This window comes from Labeo rohita, chromosome 14 (assembly GCF_022985175.1).
Source record: "Labeo rohita strain BAU-BD-2019 chromosome 14, IGBB_LRoh.1.0, whole genome shotgun sequence".
Lineage (NCBI taxonomy): Eukaryota > Metazoa > Chordata > Actinopteri > Cypriniformes > Cyprinidae > Labeo > Labeo rohita.
The window spans coordinates 27,895,759-27,915,364 of NC_066882.1; the positions used below are offsets into that span (position 1 = coordinate 27,895,759).

Here is a 19,606-nt window from a genome sequence, read left to right on the forward strand (position 1 = left end):
CTTGGTAGAAAGAGTCATGCTGCATTAAAACTCGTAAGAAACTTGTTTTTCTTTGCCTTTAAGGTTTTTTTTTTTTTTTTCTCCACATAAATCTGTTGCATATTTTATCAAAATGAAACCTTAAAACTTTCCTTAAGTAACAGTATATGATGGCTGCATTTCTGAAACCACAAGGAAAGGAAATGCTATCATTTCCCATAAGGCTCGATCGAGATTAACTGCTCTTTGGGACGCTGCTCCAATTTCAGTTTTAGATTTTGCCAGTAGTGACCCAGACAAGCTCTGGCATTAACACACTACGCCACCAGTAGACTCAAATACTTTGCCTTTCATTTGGTTACTTCAATGGCTTCTAACAATCCACCCTAAGTAAGTATTGCCTTGTTGTGTAAATACCTTTCTTCTGTAAGAAATCCATTGTAGTGTTACCCATTTGTACACTCTTGATTCAAAAACCCAATCGGTGATTGAACTGAAAATGTCGAACGTAGCAGAAAGGCAGACTTAAATGACATGGAAGCAATGAGAGATGTTGCATATCTTCATAGATTCAAAGCTGTGGATGGGTTTCAGGGTCAAATGCAACGCCTTGATGTGATTACAATCTCAAGAAGACAAATCATGGTGCACAACCTTATACTGTACAGAGAAAGACAAACGGACAGAACAAGACTGTAAATAACTGTTCTTTGATTCTCTACAGTTTACATTAGTAACAAGGCATTTGCAACAAGGTATTTCAAAAAGAGCTCTCTGATGAAGTTAGAAACTGACTTTGTAACGTTCATTTAAATACAATGGCATTTGTATGGTCCATAGGCAAAATATCCACACGTTTATAATCACAGAAGTGCTCAAGTTTAATACAAATCAAGGCTTTCGATGCATTTTGTTTAGAAACGCCAGTGTCAGTCCTTTAAATGTACCGTGGTACATGCCGCCTGTTAATCAGCGTGGGAATTGGAAGATCTTTAATTGACGACACGATGTGGCGTTTTACGGTAACGAAGAGCTATTTACATGTTTAATTTGCAGAGCAAATAGAAAGCCTCCAGCTGAGCCAGCTTTAATTGGAGATTGTTCTTCCTGATAGGCGTTTTCATCGTTGTACAGCTCATTCAGAAGCACAAAGAAATCAAAGCGACCTTATGCTACTCTAGAAAGACGAGGGGTAATTGCTAATACGTCGTCATTATTTAAAAAGTAAACACCTTCAAGCTTTGTTAAAGCAGAGGTCCGAATGGTCCGACAGCAATGTAAACGCAAAATGCAATAGCATAGTTGTGATTGTGGCCCTTGTTAACGGATAAAATCAATATGTTTCTTATACAATTAGTATGATACAGTGAGGTCCTAAAATAAATTAAATATTATCAGTCAATGTAAGTAAAATCATATATATTTACTCCCTTGCAAAATTGAGATAAAACGTGATTTTTGTTGCACTTTTATGGACATCCTTGATGATTTAGGCTCTATACTGTACATTTGACTAATGAATGTGATTTCTGCTTGCAACAAAACTACGTATAGATATTCTTTTTGAAATCCGCAACATTTTAGTATATATTCTAGAATATGTGATAACAATAAATATTTATTTGCCCTTGTTCGGTCAGTATTTGTTCAGTGCCCCTTATTTGGAAGTGAAGTTCACTTCCAGAACAAAAATTTACAGATAATTTACTCACCTTGTCATTTAGGATGAATCATCAGTCGATAAGAAATTATGTTTCTTGAGGAAAATAAAATCATGAATTATCTGCGTATAGTGGTCTTCAATGGTGCCCCCAAGTTTGAACTTCCAAAATGCAGTTTAAATGCAGCTTTAAATGGCTCTAAACGGTCCCAGCTGAAGAAGAAGCGTCTTATCTAGCAAAACGATCGGCCATTTTCGAAACAAATTGACAATTTATATACTTTTTAACCTTAAATGCTCGTCTTGTCTAAGTCTGCGTGAACTCGGATTCATTTCTGGTTCAATATGGTCAGTTAGTGACATGTTGAAAAACTCCCATCTCGTTTTCTTCCCCAACATCAAAATCATCCTACATCGCTGCAGAAGTACCAACCCAGTGTTTACAAAGTTAACATGCAATGAAGATCAAACGCCCTTCATCAAAAAAAGGATAAAACAGCGATGTAGGACGATTTTGACGATGAAGAAGAAAACGAGACATACCCTAACTGCATTGACCCAGATTGCACAGACTACGCATGCTCATTGCAGAGAGGAGACAAGATGTACATAAAAAAAAAGTACATAAATTGCCAATTTGTTTTGAAAATGACAGTTTTGCTAGAAAAGACAATTTTTCCTCAGCTGGGATCGTTTAGAGCCATTTGAAGCTCCATTTAAATTGCATTTTGGAAGTTCAAACTTGGGGGCACCACTGAAGAACATTCCATGTTTTCCTCTAGAAACAATTTCTTATCAACTAAAGAAAGAAAGACACAAGGGTGTGAGTAAATGATCTGTAAACATTTGTTCTGGAAGTGAGCTTCTCCTTTAATATCCAGCTTTTGATGCAAACAATAAACAGATGTTTGTAATATTCAAATGAGAAGTGCATTATATCTCTGTAAACTGTCATATTGGTTACTATTAATCAAACTGAAAAGAACTATAAACTCCTTGAAGCATCTATGGAATGTTGCCTCGTTATTACATTGTAATAACTAATTTATAACAATGTAATAACTCAAAAAGAACATTTTTTCTTTAAACTAAGCCTGAGCAGAGTTTTATTTCTCCATTTGCTTTTATTCCCAACTCAGGAAGAGTATATAAAGCGAGCAAAAAGCTCCAGAAAGAATACAACTGTTGTTTTCATTGCAAGACAAACTGGGGGCATTAGAGGTGCATCTAATAGGCAGAGCAGGTTGTTTACTTCACTGCTAGAGTGAGTCAGAGCTGCTGGTTTCTGATGAACTGCCAGAGGGCCACAGATTTCTTTGCCAGACTGGCATAACTCAAACAAGCACAGCAACAGATGCGGCAGAAACCACACACATTTTCGAAAACCCACTCTGTACAAGTAAGAAAACAGCTGGTAATATTGTTGATGGGAAGGAGAAATTTCACTATTTGCATAATGATACTTTTGCCTTGCATCAAAGGAAGTCCATGAAGTGAATAAAGGCTTGCTTTTGCTCTGTAATTAATTTTGTTGTAAGATGTTTTGTATACTTCTTTCCTGACGTATTGCTATTCGTGTGCTACAGTGAGTATTGCACTATAAGCCATTATTGGACAGTAAGCATTTCTCGCTACGTCACGTGAAAATCGCCCAGGAACGCATCCGCGAAAGGAGGTAATGAGAAACATACATGATTCAGCTGTACAATATGTAAAGAATTCAAATGCACTTAGACGTCATTCACTTGTAAGTCATTTTCTATCATCATCAGAGCAGAAAATGAAAATCTGAAATGTACTTGAACATTAAAGCGAAAAACAGGCATCACAACCGCCATTTTTACAAAGAAAATAAATAAATAATCATGTTATGAAAACAGAAAACTTGGATATACCAATATGGTATGGAAAATCATTCAGATCCATTGTCATCCTTAAATATAGACTCTAATAAATTTCCATTGGATACGCAGGCACTTTTGAATAATCTTAGTGAAATGTCTCTATTTCACACATACATCCCGTCTCTCGCTCACATTCTGACATTCACGTGATAGACTGACAGATATATGAAGCTTTACAATACAATGAACACACCCTGCCAATGAAAATCTGCTCCACGCACTCACACGCACACACACACACACACACACTCTCAAATACCTACATTTATGAACAGACCAGCAAGAAGAAACAGTTTGTATCTCACTGATAGGTTATCAACAATATTTAACATTAAATTCATCAGTAAAGAGTTTATGCATGGAAAATTAACATTTGATTAAAAAAGGTTTGTGATTCGATCACATGACGCAATTGTTCAGGCCGCAAAAATTCTGACCTAGCTTGTTTGGGAGTGTCTCTGGAGATAGAAAAATGTAATAATGTTCAAGTACAAGCATTAATAAACTCTCTAGAGATAACAACTTAATGTTAAATGTCATCAAGCCAGCTCTAAAGATGCTGGAATCAACTGAAAATCTGGACAAAACACATCGAATCATCATAGTGCTCATGAAATACGCTGATGTCTCTCGGTTCTACCTCTACCTCTCTGCATTAACATGCAAGATTGAACAAACACCGAACAGTTAAAGTAGCTGTCATATACAACACAGTCATTATGGTACATATTGGAAAGAAATCTTTAAGATTCTCTGATACCCCCCCTTCAGAAGATATCAATCTGTCACATGTGCATATGTGTACGTTAATTGCACAGGGAAATCGACCATCAGCCTCTGACGCTGTGAACGCAAGACGTGAAGTCTGTCTCGGAGAACGCAGCTTTGGAGCGAAGCCAACGAGCCTATCGTACCGCTCGCACCGACGCCAGCTGTCATAGTGCCACAGTAAAATAGAAAGACGGTGACGTTTGAGAGAACAGATGACTACCGTAACCCGTCCCTTACAGTCATCGCAAAAGCCTCGACAGATAAGCGCGATTTCAAATGGATACGTGTGGATCTCCAGATGGGGTGAATATATATGCGTTTGAGATGAATGCAGTGTTAACAGCTCATTTATCTGTACTCTAATTCCTGTGTATCTCAATCTCGCATTGGCGAGGCCTGAAATATACTCTGTGCAAGTACATGAACGGCAGATACGCGAGTTGGATTCATTTGTCGTGATCTGAAAGCTGTCAGATGGCAATTCATAATTCAACAGCCACTGCGTATTCTCAGCAATGCCACAAGAGGCGATATAGTGACTAAACCAAACATGTCCAATTCTGATTCCAAAACTTGTCTTATGGTTTATATGGCTTGTCTTATGGCTTATTATTGTTAAAGTAAAGCAAAAGTTTGATGATCATCTAGTTAAGTTTAAAGACATCAATTTGAAAAATGACATAAAGGGTCCTTTGCATGATATTGTTTCCAAATTTTTTGGTTTCTTACTTGTGTAAATGAGTTTTTCAAATATGAATAAGCAGTGAAGTGAATTTATAAAATTTAATAATGTTTAGGGCTGTCTCTTATGCTCACCAAGGCTGCAATTATTTGATCAAAACACAGTGAAAACAATTAAATATTATTGTAATTCAAAATAAGAGGTTTCTATTTTAATATTTTCTAAAATGTAATTTATTTCTGTGATGATAAAGCTGAATTTTCAGCAAGCAATCTTCATTGTCACAAGATTTGTCAGAAATCTTTATAATATTATGACCAAAAAAAAGCTGCTTTATTATTTATTATAAAAATCACAATATATTTAGCATTATTTCATTCTTAGTAATAAATAAAATAAATAATATAAATAATATATGTATATCCAAAGTACAGAAAAAACTGTACAATTTTGAAATATTTTTACTATTTAAAATAATTGTTTGCTATTTGAATATATTTTAAAATGTTATTTATTCCTGCAATTTCAAAGCTGAATTTTCTGCATCAATAAATAATAATATTTTGCAACATTAGAAATGTATTTACTGCAACTTTGATTTAAGGATAAAATTCTAAAAGTATTAATTTCCTAAAAAACACAAGGTTTTCTTTTAAAGATTTGTGGACAATGTATCATTTTTTTAAAAGAATTAAATTATTATATTGAGGCTTTTTTTCATTATTAGATTCACTTGACATTTCTGACTTAATACCCTAAAAAAAGATACAAATTTGGATTAAAAACATGTTTAAAATTCAAATAAATTAAAATATAGGATCTTAAAAACTTAAACTTAGTGTCACTGATTAATGTCAATGTTATCACCCCTTATGTGCTGAGGTTTGTTACTGCAAAGCAACAGCACACTTTAAGAATATTCACTTTCAATATGTTGATCAAGCATTCATGTCTTCGTGTACTTGCATAAAGTGTATTTCCGGCCTATTCCGCTTTACAAGGCAAATTAGATTTGCCTGGCCCACACCACAGAGGTCACTAGCTGAATTTTCGTCCAACAACATCGTTAACTTGCACACTGCTACCATCACAGATTCTGTTCTTGTAACAGATGCATAAATTTGGCCTCCCGTAGTGCTGTGATGCGATGCAGCGGCGCTCCGTCCTTCCAGGTCCGCCTTCGATGACATCCCGAGACTTTGCCGACGCACTCTTACAGGAATCAAGCTGGAACGAGGACATGGCACCCTCCAGGGAATAACTCACAGTTCTGAGGCTCGCTAGTGGTTAACTGCCGACTTCCCTCAGGGTTCCGGAGGGCTGTAGATGGCAAAGATGGTGGAGGTAGTGATGAACGGCGGGGAAGAGAGTGAGAGAGCGAAAGACAGAGAGAAAGGAAGAGCACAGTGGAAGCGCCAGCACTATAACAAATGGGCCTCCAGCCGAAGCCAGTGCAATCCTTGGCGTATGTAGCGCACCAGTTCTGTCATGCTGCTGTGCTGCGTCAACGGTTCCATTACTGAGTCCAGCTCCAGAAAGAACTCTGTCAGGACACAGAGACACACAGAGCAATTATTAACATGGGAGGAACGTTGCTGTTTACATATGACTACGGTAAATGACATATGACAGGTGCTGTTAACCTTTTTGACATAATGTGTCATTGAAAGCAAAAATCAACAATAATGGCATTTATTAATCTTAGTTAATGTTAATTTCAGCATTTACTAATGCATTATGAAAATCACAAGTTGAGTTCGTTAACATTAGTTAATGCACTGTGAACTAACATGAACAAATAATGACCGACTGTATTTTTAGTAACTAACATTAACAAAGAAAAATAAATAGTGTAATAAATGTATTGTTCATTGTTTGTTCATGTTAGTTAATACATTAACCAATGTTAACAAATGACACCTTATTGTAAAGTGTTACAAAAAAAACAAAACAAAAAAACAAACAAACAAACAAAAAAAAGTTTTGTTAGTGTTTGTTTTTAGAGAGCTCTTTAAAGGTGGAAAATATACTTAAATCATGTCTTCATTTATTAAAAAAAAAAAAAAAAAAAACATTTCTTATAATTGTTCCTATCTTTTCAAAATTTAAAAAATCATCTAACATCATCATAAAAACATATTTAAACAAAAAACTCATCACAATGTATTTTGTTTTTAAACAATATTTTCAACTAAAACCATATTCCATCTGATCAGCAACTTGTCATTAATGAGTGATTGTGAAGAAAATTACAAGTTTTGAATGTTACCATGTTATTACCATGTTATTACTCCATTTTTTCCTTTTTAAATAAAAATTGAGAAATTCTTTGAAATTTATATTCAGTAATGATGAGAAGTCTTATTTGAATATATAATTGTTAAAATAAGTACAGTATAATCTAAGAATTACAAAAATTAACTGGAATGAATGGTATTTAATTAAATTAATTTAACTTATAACTCATAATTCCACAAAATTTATGAAACCTACATATTTATTTATATTTATTTATAATAAAATATATTTATAATATGTGATATAATATATATTTATTACATATTTATTTATAAACAAACCAACATAAATTGATTTTACTTGCATAAACGTCTCTATTTTAGATTTAAAAAAAAAAGATCAATTTTTTCATGCTGCAGTGGTCAACAGGCATATTTATTCACAAAATTAAGTGTAAGTGTGTGAGATATTGGGAGAAGGCTAAATAAAACAGCGAGCATTTGTAATCGTTTTCGTGCACAGTTATGATTCAGCTATATACTTTTCATTTTTCCTTTTCTATTATTATTTTATTTTATTTTATTTTATTTTATTTATTATTTTATAAGAATTACACTTAAGGACATTCTTAAAAAGTTATTAAGAATTAACATTATTAGACATTTATCTTATGAAATTTCTTGAGGCTATGATTGATCATTCTAAAATAAAGATGTAAATAACATGATAAACTTGCAAAAAATATAATTATTTTTTCACTGAACACAACCAACCAACCAACCAATCAACCAAATAAATAAATAAATAAATAAAAATTCCTCTTAAGCTAAAATTTTATTGGGCACTGAAAATCAAAGAAAGTCATCAGTTTGAATCTTCCTACCTGATCTAATGACGAAAACGTACCTGTAGGAACTTTTTCGCAAGACGGACATTTAACAACGGACATTATCAAGTCAAAACCAACGTTGCATAAAATGCACTATATGTCTCTTTTATTTTAACATTGAACATGTCACGAAATGTACGACATATTTCGCGTCTTGCAGTTAAGTTCGTCATGAGATCAGAAGCTTCTTAAGTTTAGCCTGAAGATAACGGAGGTATCTGATGACATCACTGCCACCTACTAATAACTGCAGCAATTAGCAAACAGATGACAACAACAGACCACAGAGTCTTGTATGCGCCCAAGGACCTGCATCAGAACTGATACTGTCATAATTAGCCAATCCCGCTATCACTCTGACCAAAGCTTGTACCCACCAGCCCTTAACTGCATTCATTTCTAGGAAAGACACCGAGGAGGGGAAGCTGAGAGAGTTTATTACGGCTGATTTCTGAGGCGGGGGAGACCTCGTACAACACGCAGGGTCTCCGAGCGTTTTAATTAGTCTCCTCCAGAGGACACAGAGAGAGAAAGAGAGGAAATGACAAGCCACATCAGATCTCAAATGCAATTAGCATAGTGGCTTTTTCATTTCTCTGGTGGGACGTATCAAGCGTTGAGTCACTGATAACGCTGCAAGTGCGAGAGGTGAATTTCTTATATAATGCTGAGATATATGACAGAGAAGACAAATGTGATTTTTCCACAAGAGAGAGAGAGAGATTTTCGTAGAATTTGGGACAAAGTAATTCTTTACTTCAATCACTGTTTCATGATGCAAGATAAAAAGCCCCAAAAATGGTAGGCGAAGAACTAATTGTGTCTCTTTAAAACAGATATGCGATATAGCTAAAATGATAAAACCTCTGACAATTGTACATATTGCTCTCAGCATTTTCTCTGAAATAGCTTAAAAATAACTTCTAACTAGAAATCGTGAATAAAAAAAGATAGTTTTCACTATCAACATTTCTAGTAAATCTCCAAAATGAATGAATGAATGAACATATAAATAAAAAAATAAAAAAATAGGAAAAAACAAACTTAATATTTTGGAAGTAAAAATGTTGATGTATTTTTCTTTTCTTTTCTTTTCTTTTCTTTTCTTTTCTTTTCTTTTCTTTTCTTTTCTTTTCTTTTCTTTTCTTTTCTTTTCTTTTCTTTTCTTTTCTTTTCTTTTCTTCCAAATATGAAACCTTGACACTCAGACCTTTGCAAAAACATGTTTTGTTAAAATCACAAGAAGTTTTGATTAAAAAAATATCTTTGAAGTAGAGCTTCAAACAGATTCATTAAACTAGTCTTTTGAAACTTAAAGGCCAAATAAAAATTGTGAATAAAAAAAAGATAGTTTTCACTCTCAACATTTCTAGTAAATCTCCAAAATGAATGAATGAATGAATGAACGTATAAATAAATACATAAATAAATAAGTCAGCAAAAAACAAACTTAATATTTTGGAAGTAAAAATATTTTTTTTTCTTTTCTTTTCTTTTCTTTTCTTTAAAATGTGTACAATTTAAGAGTGAAAATGAATCACTGTGTACTTCTTTAACAATAAAAATAAAATAAATGAAAATTAATCAAATTACAATAAAATTAATTAAAACCTAATTATTTACAATGTATTTAAAAATTACTGTAGAGAAAATGTGCTGAAAATGTACTAAACATTTTTATTTTATAAAAAAAGAATATATAAAACATATATATTTGACTAAATATTTTGGAATCTAAAATCGCTATATAATCAAAGCCATAAATAAATTAATGTTCCAAATTTAAAGTTGATATTACAAAAATGTAGGTTCCTGAAAGATTTTTTGGGAGCTATACCAAAAATAGCCATCAGGTGATACTGAAACTCCACTGATTTCTTGTCTGTTATAATATTACTTTTTATCATAAAATGACCATCAAATATGAAACCTTGAGACTCAGACCTTTGCAACAAGATGTTTTGTTAAAATCACAAGAAGTTTTGATTTAAAAATACTGAACTAGAGTTTTGAACAGATTCATTAAAATAGTATTTTGAAACTTAAAGGCCAAATAAAAAGATAATTAAAATACATGCAATATTCACAGTGTTGCTTAATATCACCAACAAAATCACCGTAAACGTATATATGTGTTTATCGTTCAGCTCTGCTCTCTACTTGCAGTCTAAAGAAAAAACAAGTGTCTGTACAACTGTCTACTGAACAACAAAACCTGAAATACAACTCAAAAACCATCCTACCTTGACTTTCCTGGGCCAGCTTGTCAGCGGTTTCCCAGTGTTCATAGCTGCGCAGGATGTTGTTGGTGATGTTGACATGACTGGCTGCCATGTGGTGGATGCGTTGGGGAATGGCCACGCTTCCAGAGGCAGAGGAAGAGCCCATCACTCCAGCACCGCTGCTGACCGAACTGACAGGAGATGGACTCAGGGACATGGGAGATGGGGTACCTGTGCTCCTGTTAGGAGAAAAATGAAATACTGGCCAATGAGAATTTTGGAAACCCAATCCACCATATTCCTGCATCATTTCAAACAGTTCTTAAAATAGATATTGCGCATTTCTGGCAAGCGGGACCTGTGACTATTTTGTTGGTTGCTTGTTTTTTTTTATTTTATGTTATGCCCAGTAGCCCCGCCCACAGTGAAATCTCATTGGCTCAATATCCCTCGTCACATAGATTTATATAAATCATATACGTTTTGATTGGCTGCAATGACTACTCTTGTGTAAAAGAAGTACTCTTTAGCATACTTGTAAAAAATGAGTACTTATTCCATTTTGTAAACTTTAAAAAGAATATTCTTAATGTAATGTTTTTAAACATTTAATTATATGGTATTTACAGTTACACTTTATTTTAAGATGTTCTTGTTACAATGATGCTGTAGCTGTTCAGTACATAAAAAAGTAATATCAAATAACACACTACAGTTAAAACTAATGTTAATTTTTTAAAATGTGCTTTAATTTTACTGTAAAGAAAACATGTATAAAATAAATATACTAGCCACTGGGTGACACCCAGACTTCTTTAATGAATTTTACTGTCAAAAATGTATTAATATCTGTCAAAATATTACTTCTATCATGAAATAAAGTGCACATTATAGTGTTATTGAAAATAAAATACAATTAGCTGAACTTAACAGTGCCTTTTGACCCATTTAGGTAGGACTTTAGTACATATTTTTATAATTTCATAATTGTACAATTTTTTTAAATATGCCAACTATACTGACAAGCATTTAAGGTAAAATAAAATATACTTTAACACGTCTGTAATGATGCAGTTGCAGTTTAGTAGATAAAAAAAGCTTAAAATGTTAACTACTAAACTATTAAAAATATTAACTACTAAAAAGCAAAAACAGCAAGGAGACTTGCATTTTAATAATTTATTGATAACCTAGTGCCTTCTTTGATTTCGGCTTAAGAGATGAAGTCGACAACACTAAATCGTCATCTTCGTAGTGATGCGCCTGTATGCATGTTTCATACGGATTACATAATCTGAGAATATTTGTTTTCTATTTGAATTGGTAGACATTTCACTCTATATACATATATTTCATGTCTGTAAGGCAAATATACATGGAGTTTCGAAGTTTTGCTCTCAAGTTCACAGAGACCGATACAGCAGAAAGAATCCTGTTTGCGTTCATTATTTTACAAAAGTGCAATGTTTTGTTGTTATTCTGAGTGCACACAAATAAACATACAGTCTTTACAGATACAAAAGAATTATTACTTTTATCTGTATGACCAAAAATGATGGAGTATTTTAAGGGCAAATCTGTCACTTGAACACTTCAATAGCGTGCATTTTTCTAGGTTAACATTAGATTGAGCAGCCTTGTAAAGTTACTACTACATACTTTCAGATGAAAATCCATATTTGAGGTCGATGAATGATAGGTAAGCATATGGATGTCCTGCCCCATGTACTATACTACCACATAGACCAGCCGTTAACGTTCTGTATGTCAGGACTGCGTGACTTCGCTCCACTTCCTGTGGAATTTTTTTTTTCTGCGACTAAGCGACTAATGAAAATTTTGGTTGACCAAGCCTCTTCTCGTCGACTAATGGTAAATACACATACATTTAAAGGAACACTTTTTTGAAAATAGGCTCATTTTTCAACTCCCCCTAGAGTTAAGCTAATCTCCGGGTCTGGCGGTAGCACTTTTAACATAGCTTAGCATAGATCATTGAATCCGATTAGACCGTTAGCATCTCGCTCAAAATTGACCAAAGAGTTTAGATATTTTTCATGTTTAAAACTTGACTCTTCTTTAATTACATTGTGTACAAAGATGGACGAAAAATGAAAAGTTGTGATTTTCTAGGTCGATATGGCTAGGAACTATACTCTCATTTCGGCGTAATAATCAAGGAACTCTGATGCTGTAGCATGTGTGAAGCAGCCGCAATGATATTACGCAGCCGTCAACTCTGCTGGCTGCAACTATGCATCTACACAAACTTAGTGCCGGTCACTTTCAGGCTCTGCGTAATATTATTTCGCCTGCTGCACCCATTATACGACAGCAAAGATCCTTGATTATTACGCCAGAATGAGAGTATAGTTCTTAGCCATATCAGCCTAGAAAATCACAACTTTTCATTTTCCGTCAGCCTTAGTACACAACGTAACTACAGAAGAGTCAAGTTTTAAATAGGAAAAATATCGTCATTATATATGGTCATTTTTGAGCGAGATGCTAACGGTCTAATCAGATTCAATGATCTATGCTAAGCTATGCCCGGAGACTGGTTGAATGGATTCGAAAACGGTAAAACTCAACTGTTTAACTCTAGGGGAGTTGGACAATGAGCCTATTTTCAAAAAAAGTGGAGTGTTCCTTTAAGATCTGAAGTCCACTGTAAGTGCCTATTCAATATAATTAAATACACTTCTTTTTCAAAGGCTACCACTACTACCAGCCACGAGATTCTATATGTTTACCCAACAACCCTTTAATCAGTATCTCAGTACATTATCAACAGGAACCTGCAGACAGTGTCGATCCTCCAGACAACTATCGGCACACATATTCATTGGTCTCTTTAGTGCTGCACCCCGAACAATCTGGTTCAGTGGCCTGTAATCCACTGATAAATGGAAACACACTCAAGCCTCGGCCGGCTAAATTATGCGCCCTGTCAACAGCCAGGCCCATTCGTAGCAGGTTTCAGGGCTCTGCTAAAATAAATAAACTCCCTCCGAGGCGAAAAAAGAAAGCTGAAAAAGATTCATGACGGTAAAGGATGAGGAGGAGGTCGAGGATGGATGTGTTGATCACAGCTACAGCAGGTACGGCTGCCTCTTTATTGCTAATGTAGTGGCTGCAGGGGCCGAGCCGGTGAGGCTAATTGCTTTTGACAGGCAGGCTGGCAGCCGAACAGCGGGCCTGGGTAGTGTCCAGCTAGAGGCCGGATCAGACACTCACACAAAGTCAAACACAGCGCCTCTCGCACCGCCTCACCCCATTGGTACTCGGTTGCCATGGAGCTGACATGGAAGCGATGCAGCTTTCCCAGAGTTCATCACTTCATGTCCTCTCACTGATGTCAAGTAACCATGACTGAGGTTTCATATCTCACACTATATTTTTTTCCCCACTTGGCAGCGGGAAGAAGATTCAGGAGAGCTGTTCTGAGGCAAGATGGAATCTTTTCACAAGCTGGCAGAAATACAAAAGGACAAAGAGAGGAAAATGCACGTACTTTCCATTGGCTCCCCACGGCGAAGGTGCTTGGGAACTTTTTGCAGAATTCTGCAGGAACAAGAAAGAGAATACCATTTATAAACACAGCACACAATCGCCAATGCAAACATGCTAGGTCTCATGCAAACGCTATTAATCATATTTAGCTTACAGTTTGACAAAGCTTAGAACTGATGAACACATTGATTTAATGATGGCATGCAAAATTGATGAGAACAAGCTATTCAAACAAATATGAATATTTCTAGCTCTTTTTCTTAATTGCAATACACAAAGACACGGATCGTACCTTGAAATACTCCATTAGTGAGCGGGAATACTTCATCGCATGATCTTTCTTCAGCTTGAACATTCGCAAGTACAGAAGTGACAAACAACGATTGCTGAAAAAGAGGAAATATTCATTATGGTCCTATTATGATTCTGCCACACGTATTCAAGAAATATTGAAAGATGCTGTTAAGACTATTAATGTAGCATCATCAAGGAAATGGTTGGGTGTTTCTGGGCATTTTTATGTCCCGGGGAATGATCTTTTTGTTGTATTAATATTACATTAAAATGGAAACTATTTATCAGTTCAATTTTTCAAATCAAGTTTATTTGTATAGCGCTTTTCACCTACAAATCATTGCAAAGCAGCTTTACAGAAAATTAAAGTTTCTACAATATATTTAGTAGTAGCTTATCAGTGGTGACTATGTCAAGTTGATGTACATATGACAGAAATGTACAGTAAAAATCAGTTAATTAACGACATATAATAATGACATTTATCATGCTGTTATTATTTATTTTGTGGTACTTTTTTGGTTATTTATTTTTTTTCCGAATGCTTTTATGTGTAGACTATTTAAAGAATAGAATTCTTGTCCCAGACCCAAAATATCTATCGTAAATATGAGAAATCAACATAAAAAATCTTGTTGCATTTTCAAAACCATTATAATTAAAAAGGTGACATAAACATAAACCATTTTATAACATAAACCACAAAAACTAAATAAAACAGAACAAAATGAAACAAAACAGAACAGAACAGAATAAAAGAAAACATAACAAAAACAAAACAAAATAGAACAAAACAAAACAGAACAAACCAAACAGAACAGAACAAAACAGAATAAAACAAAACAAACAAAAGAAAAGAAAACAACAAAAACAAAAAAAATAGAACAAAACAAAACAGAACAAAACAGAACAAAATAAAAAAAAACAAAACAGAACAAAACAAAACAGAACAGAACAAAATAAAAGAAAAGAGAACAGAACAGAACAGAACAAAAACAAACAACAAAACAGAACAAAAATGAAACAAAAAGCAGAACGAAATAGAACAAAACAAAACAAAACAAAACAACAAAAACAAAACTAAAAAAACAACACAAAACAAAACAAAACAAAACAAAAAAGCAAAACAAAACAAATCCTGTGATGTATGTATATCCACTGTAGGATACCAGTAGTCAAATTAATACTAGCAAATAGTGTCACAAATGTGTTTTAAGAGAGTTTTATTCTAATAATTCATATGCAGGGCCAAAAGTGTCTGTGGAAAGAACATCGACAGTATCTTGTTGACAACAACAACAAAAACAACAACAACAGTATTATCATAACCAGCAGTGTGCATCAATATGAGCACTGAGGGAGAAGCAGCCAGTATCATGGGGTGGCTGACCTTTCAACAGTATGCTTGCGAGACACCAGATGCTTGGGACATATGCACAGCCCCATGAAACCAAAACTAGCTTTCTCACATTTCTCACGCATCCAGACTACTGACGTCCCATCAATATCTAAACAAGGTGTCTGTCCCTCCTAAAGCAGGTCAGATGCTTTTATGGAATCCTGTCGATGCGTCTTTATTTGTGCATGAAACGTGTCCCAATGTCACAGGTCAAAATCTACAGGTTATATTGGCCTAATATGTGAAGCCAGAGAGTAAACATGCTTTTACAGCTCTCATAAATGCATATAATATCACCCCAACAGTATTATGTCCTCGACCCAGGTTTATAAATCATAAACGCGGCAGCCTTTGAAAATCCCTTTCGGCTGCTAGATGGCTTTCATTAACAAGCCAGAGAGACTGGCAGCTGAATTCCAATCTGCGCTGATGACTGTCATCTCGCTATAAGCGCAAAACTAACCTTGACATTCAAAATAAACAAGCCGCCGTGGTGTGACAGGCAGGCAGAGCACGGGCGGCTTTTATCTGGGCGAGAATATGTTTCTGCCGTCACCATGTGGAAATCTTTCATTATCCTCTAATAGCTTAATGAAATACAGGAATAATGATCCACTCTAAGCTGATTAAGCGCTTTAGCAGTGTTTTAAAGCTTCCTTCCAGATACGGATGATTGTCGTCGAGCGATGGCTGAGAGGAGATTTAACTGGCTGCTAGTGCAAAGCGCTGGATTTAGCTTCTGATGGTACGCGGGGAACGGCGGTGGAGTGCTAATACCACCTCTGATGCCCTTAGAAGGCCCTAATGCGTACCTCACTTCTTCAAAACAACTACATCAGTTGGGTTATCAATGAAACTCACATTTTAAGCTCCATGTATGTTGGATGTGATCCTTGGATACATATGACAATTGTTTTTTGAAATAAAGTCCACACTGTGGATCATTTTGAAAAATTAGGGGACGTTTTTTTTTGTGTTTGGGCGATTATTTTACATGACTACTGCATTTTGGAGGCCTGAAAAACAAATGTTTGTAAACAAGTTCAGTGCATGTTTTTGAAAATGTGTGTTTTTTTTTTTTTTTTACAAAATGACATTGCCACCTACTGGCCTGGCATGAATAATACAGTGTGAAGGTTGGTTTTGATAACACTGTCTTTTCAAAAACCGAAAGGAAAAACTTCGTCGTGAAACATACCCTTAGTCGGGAAAGGTTTATCCAACCGACATTTAAAGTGACTTTTAAAGAAGCACGATTTATCTTTTTCTGTAACATTTATGGGAGGGTGGTCTGATGTAACCTGCATAACTCTGGAAGCAAAGTGAAATGTAGAAATATACTCAAGGACACAATGAGTCTTGCAAACTTTGCAAAATCAAGCAAGTGGCTCTTCCTCTAAAGAGTTCCTTGCAGAACAAACCTTGTAAACAAAACAAAAACTTTACCTTCTGATACTCTGATTTCTGAAAAATTGTAAGCTAGCCAATCAGAATGAAGCTGGCAGTTTCGAGAAAGTTGCTTTTTGTGTTCTTTGCAATATTTTGGTCACTTACAGCAAGATACTTATAAAATGCTGTTGGTAACACTTTACAATAAGGTTCATTAGTTAACATTAGTTAACATTAGTTAACATTAGTAACTAAGAATGAACAACACTTCTTTAGTATCTATTAATCTTAATGTTAATTTCAGCATTTACTAATGCATTATTAAAATCACAAGTTGTGTTTGTTAACGTTAGTTAATGCACTGTGAACTAACATGAACAAATAATGAGTGACTGAATTTTTATGAACTAACATTAAACAAAGATTAATAAATAGTGTATAAAATGTATTGTTTATTGTTCGTTCATGTTAGTTAACACATTAACTAATGTTAACAAATGACACCTTATTGTAAAATGTTACCAATAAAATTTTGTCAGTAAGTTTTTTTTTTGAGGTCTTTTATACTTGACAGAAAATACAGTAAAACAGCAATATTGTAAAATATTATTACAATTTAAAATAGCTGCTTTCTATTGTAATGTATTTTTAAATGTAATTTATTCCTGTGATCAAAGCTGCATTTTCAGCATCATTACTCCAGTCTTCAGTGTCACATGACCCTTCAGAAATGATTCTAATATGCTGATTTGCTGCTTAGAAACATTTTTTCTTTTCTTTTCTTTTCTTTTCTTTTCTTTTCTTTTCTTTTCTTTTCTTTTCTTTTCTTTTTTAACAAAAAAGCTTAAAAGAACAGCATTGACTTGAAAGATAATTCTTTTATATAATAATGTTATAATAATGTTTTACTGGCAGTTTTGGTCAAATTAATGTCAGCACGCAGGCATTTTAAGTCCTCTGTAGGAGAGAGCAGTTTTTAGCACAGACAATTTGGTGCACTTCTTCAGCGAAATAAAGGTAAACATTTTATTTCATTCAAATCGTCTTTACTCTGCTGTAAATTGTATTATTTTACGCAGCGCAACATAAGGACGAGAAGTCAGTCAGCTGCGTCAGCAGTGGTCACTTTGCATGATGGAAACACCTTTTGCATTGCATAAAATAAATGGATTTTATTCGTTATAGTACAGAGTTTAATTTAATTTTATGTTAAAATATGTTCTTTAATGTCAGTGTTGTTTGTTTATGGGCAGGTTTTGGAGTCAGTCAAGGCATCTTTCAGCTACGAGTGAAACGCAAGGCCATGGTCTGAAGTTCACAGTTAATTAGCACTATTTTGGTAAAAAAAAAATATTACAGAGAATGGTTGAATACACTAAAATTAAAATGATACTTTCAAATGTTATATTTTTATGTCTAAAATGCTTGTTAAATGAGTTAAATGTAATATTGTAAACTATGCTGCCTTCACCCAAATAAATTCAATTTGTCTTGTATTTTTTTCATCTGTTCTTGTTTAATAATAAATGTTCATCTTTTGATTATTACTGTTGCCTCTAGTAATTCTGTGAGTGTTTGTATAAGTTCCAGTCCATTCTAAACCAGCAATATAATATTTTTTTAACAATAGTTGACTTAAATAAAATAAGCCAGCATGTTTGGTCAAAACATGTAACCCAATCAACTGGGTCAAAATAATTCAGCATGTGTTCTGGCCAATATTTACCCAGCGCCGGGTTGCCAAACAACCCAAGTTGGGTTGTTTTTAATCCAGCATTAGGATCAGATTATGAAGAGTTGAGGCACATGAAAGCAAACTTACCACAGTACAGCGAGCTTCTTCTCAGCTATTGTGGCGGAATGACTGGTGAAGTTCTTTAATCTCATTGCGTACCTTAAATAACAAAAGCACAGGTAACACTTTAGTATAGGGAACAATTCTCACTATTAACTAGTTACTTATTAGCATGCCTATTATTAACACATTGGCTGTTCATTAGTACTTATAAAGCATCTGTTCTGCATGACCATATTCTACATCCCTAATCCTACCTGAATTTAATAACTACCTTACAAACTATTAATAAGATAGTTAAAGGAGAAGTCCACTTCCAGAACAACAATTCACAAATAATTTACTCACCCCCTTGTCATCCAAGATGTTCATGTCTTTCTGTCTTCAGTCATGAAGAAATTATGTTTTTTTTCAGGAAAACATTTCAGAATTTTTCTTCATATGATGGACTTCACTGGTGCCCCGATTTTGAACTTCCAAAATGTAGTTTAAATGCAGCTTCAAAGGGCTCTAAACGATCTTGGGTAGCACAGGCTCTGGGATGCACGTTCACGACGCTACGTACTATTGAATCACGTCGAAAGGTCACGCGCAACTACAGACCCAGTGTTTACAGAGTGAACACACAAAAACTAAGAAAGTGCAAGTTCGTTTGTAAACGCTGTTCACAAACAAAAAGGCACAACGATGTCCTCCTCTCAAGTTGCAGGAGAAAATAAGATTAGGAGTTTTTTGCCATACTCAGTACACAGACAATGAACTTACATGTGATTCATAATAGTGAGGGGAAGTTCGGGTCATTTTACCTTTGAGTCTCTTTTTTCGAGTCATTTCCTTCATTTTAGCAAAATATAATAAAAATGTTACTTGT

General features: G+C 34.5%; 1 protein-coding gene across 1 annotated transcript in view; it reads right to left on the reverse strand.

Moving 5' to 3' along the window:
* Positions 1–248: 248 nt before the first annotated feature.
* aff2 (AF4/FMR2 family, member 2) overlaps positions 249–19,606 on the reverse strand; it is a 276,300-nt gene continuing 256,942 nt past the window's right edge. Inside the window, exons 17-21 of the mRNA XM_051128381.1 lie at positions 18,763–18,834; positions 14,151–14,244; positions 13,860–13,909; positions 10,367–10,584; positions 249–6,539 (exon numbers count right to left, since the gene is read on the reverse strand). Of these exons, the coding sequence (XP_050984338.1) occupies positions 6,418–6,539; positions 10,367–10,584; positions 13,860–13,909; positions 14,151–14,244; positions 18,763–18,834 (556 nt within the window). The 3' untranslated portion in view covers positions 249–6,417. The remainder of the gene's footprint in view (positions 6,540–10,366; positions 10,585–13,859; positions 13,910–14,150; positions 14,245–18,762; positions 18,835–19,606) is intronic.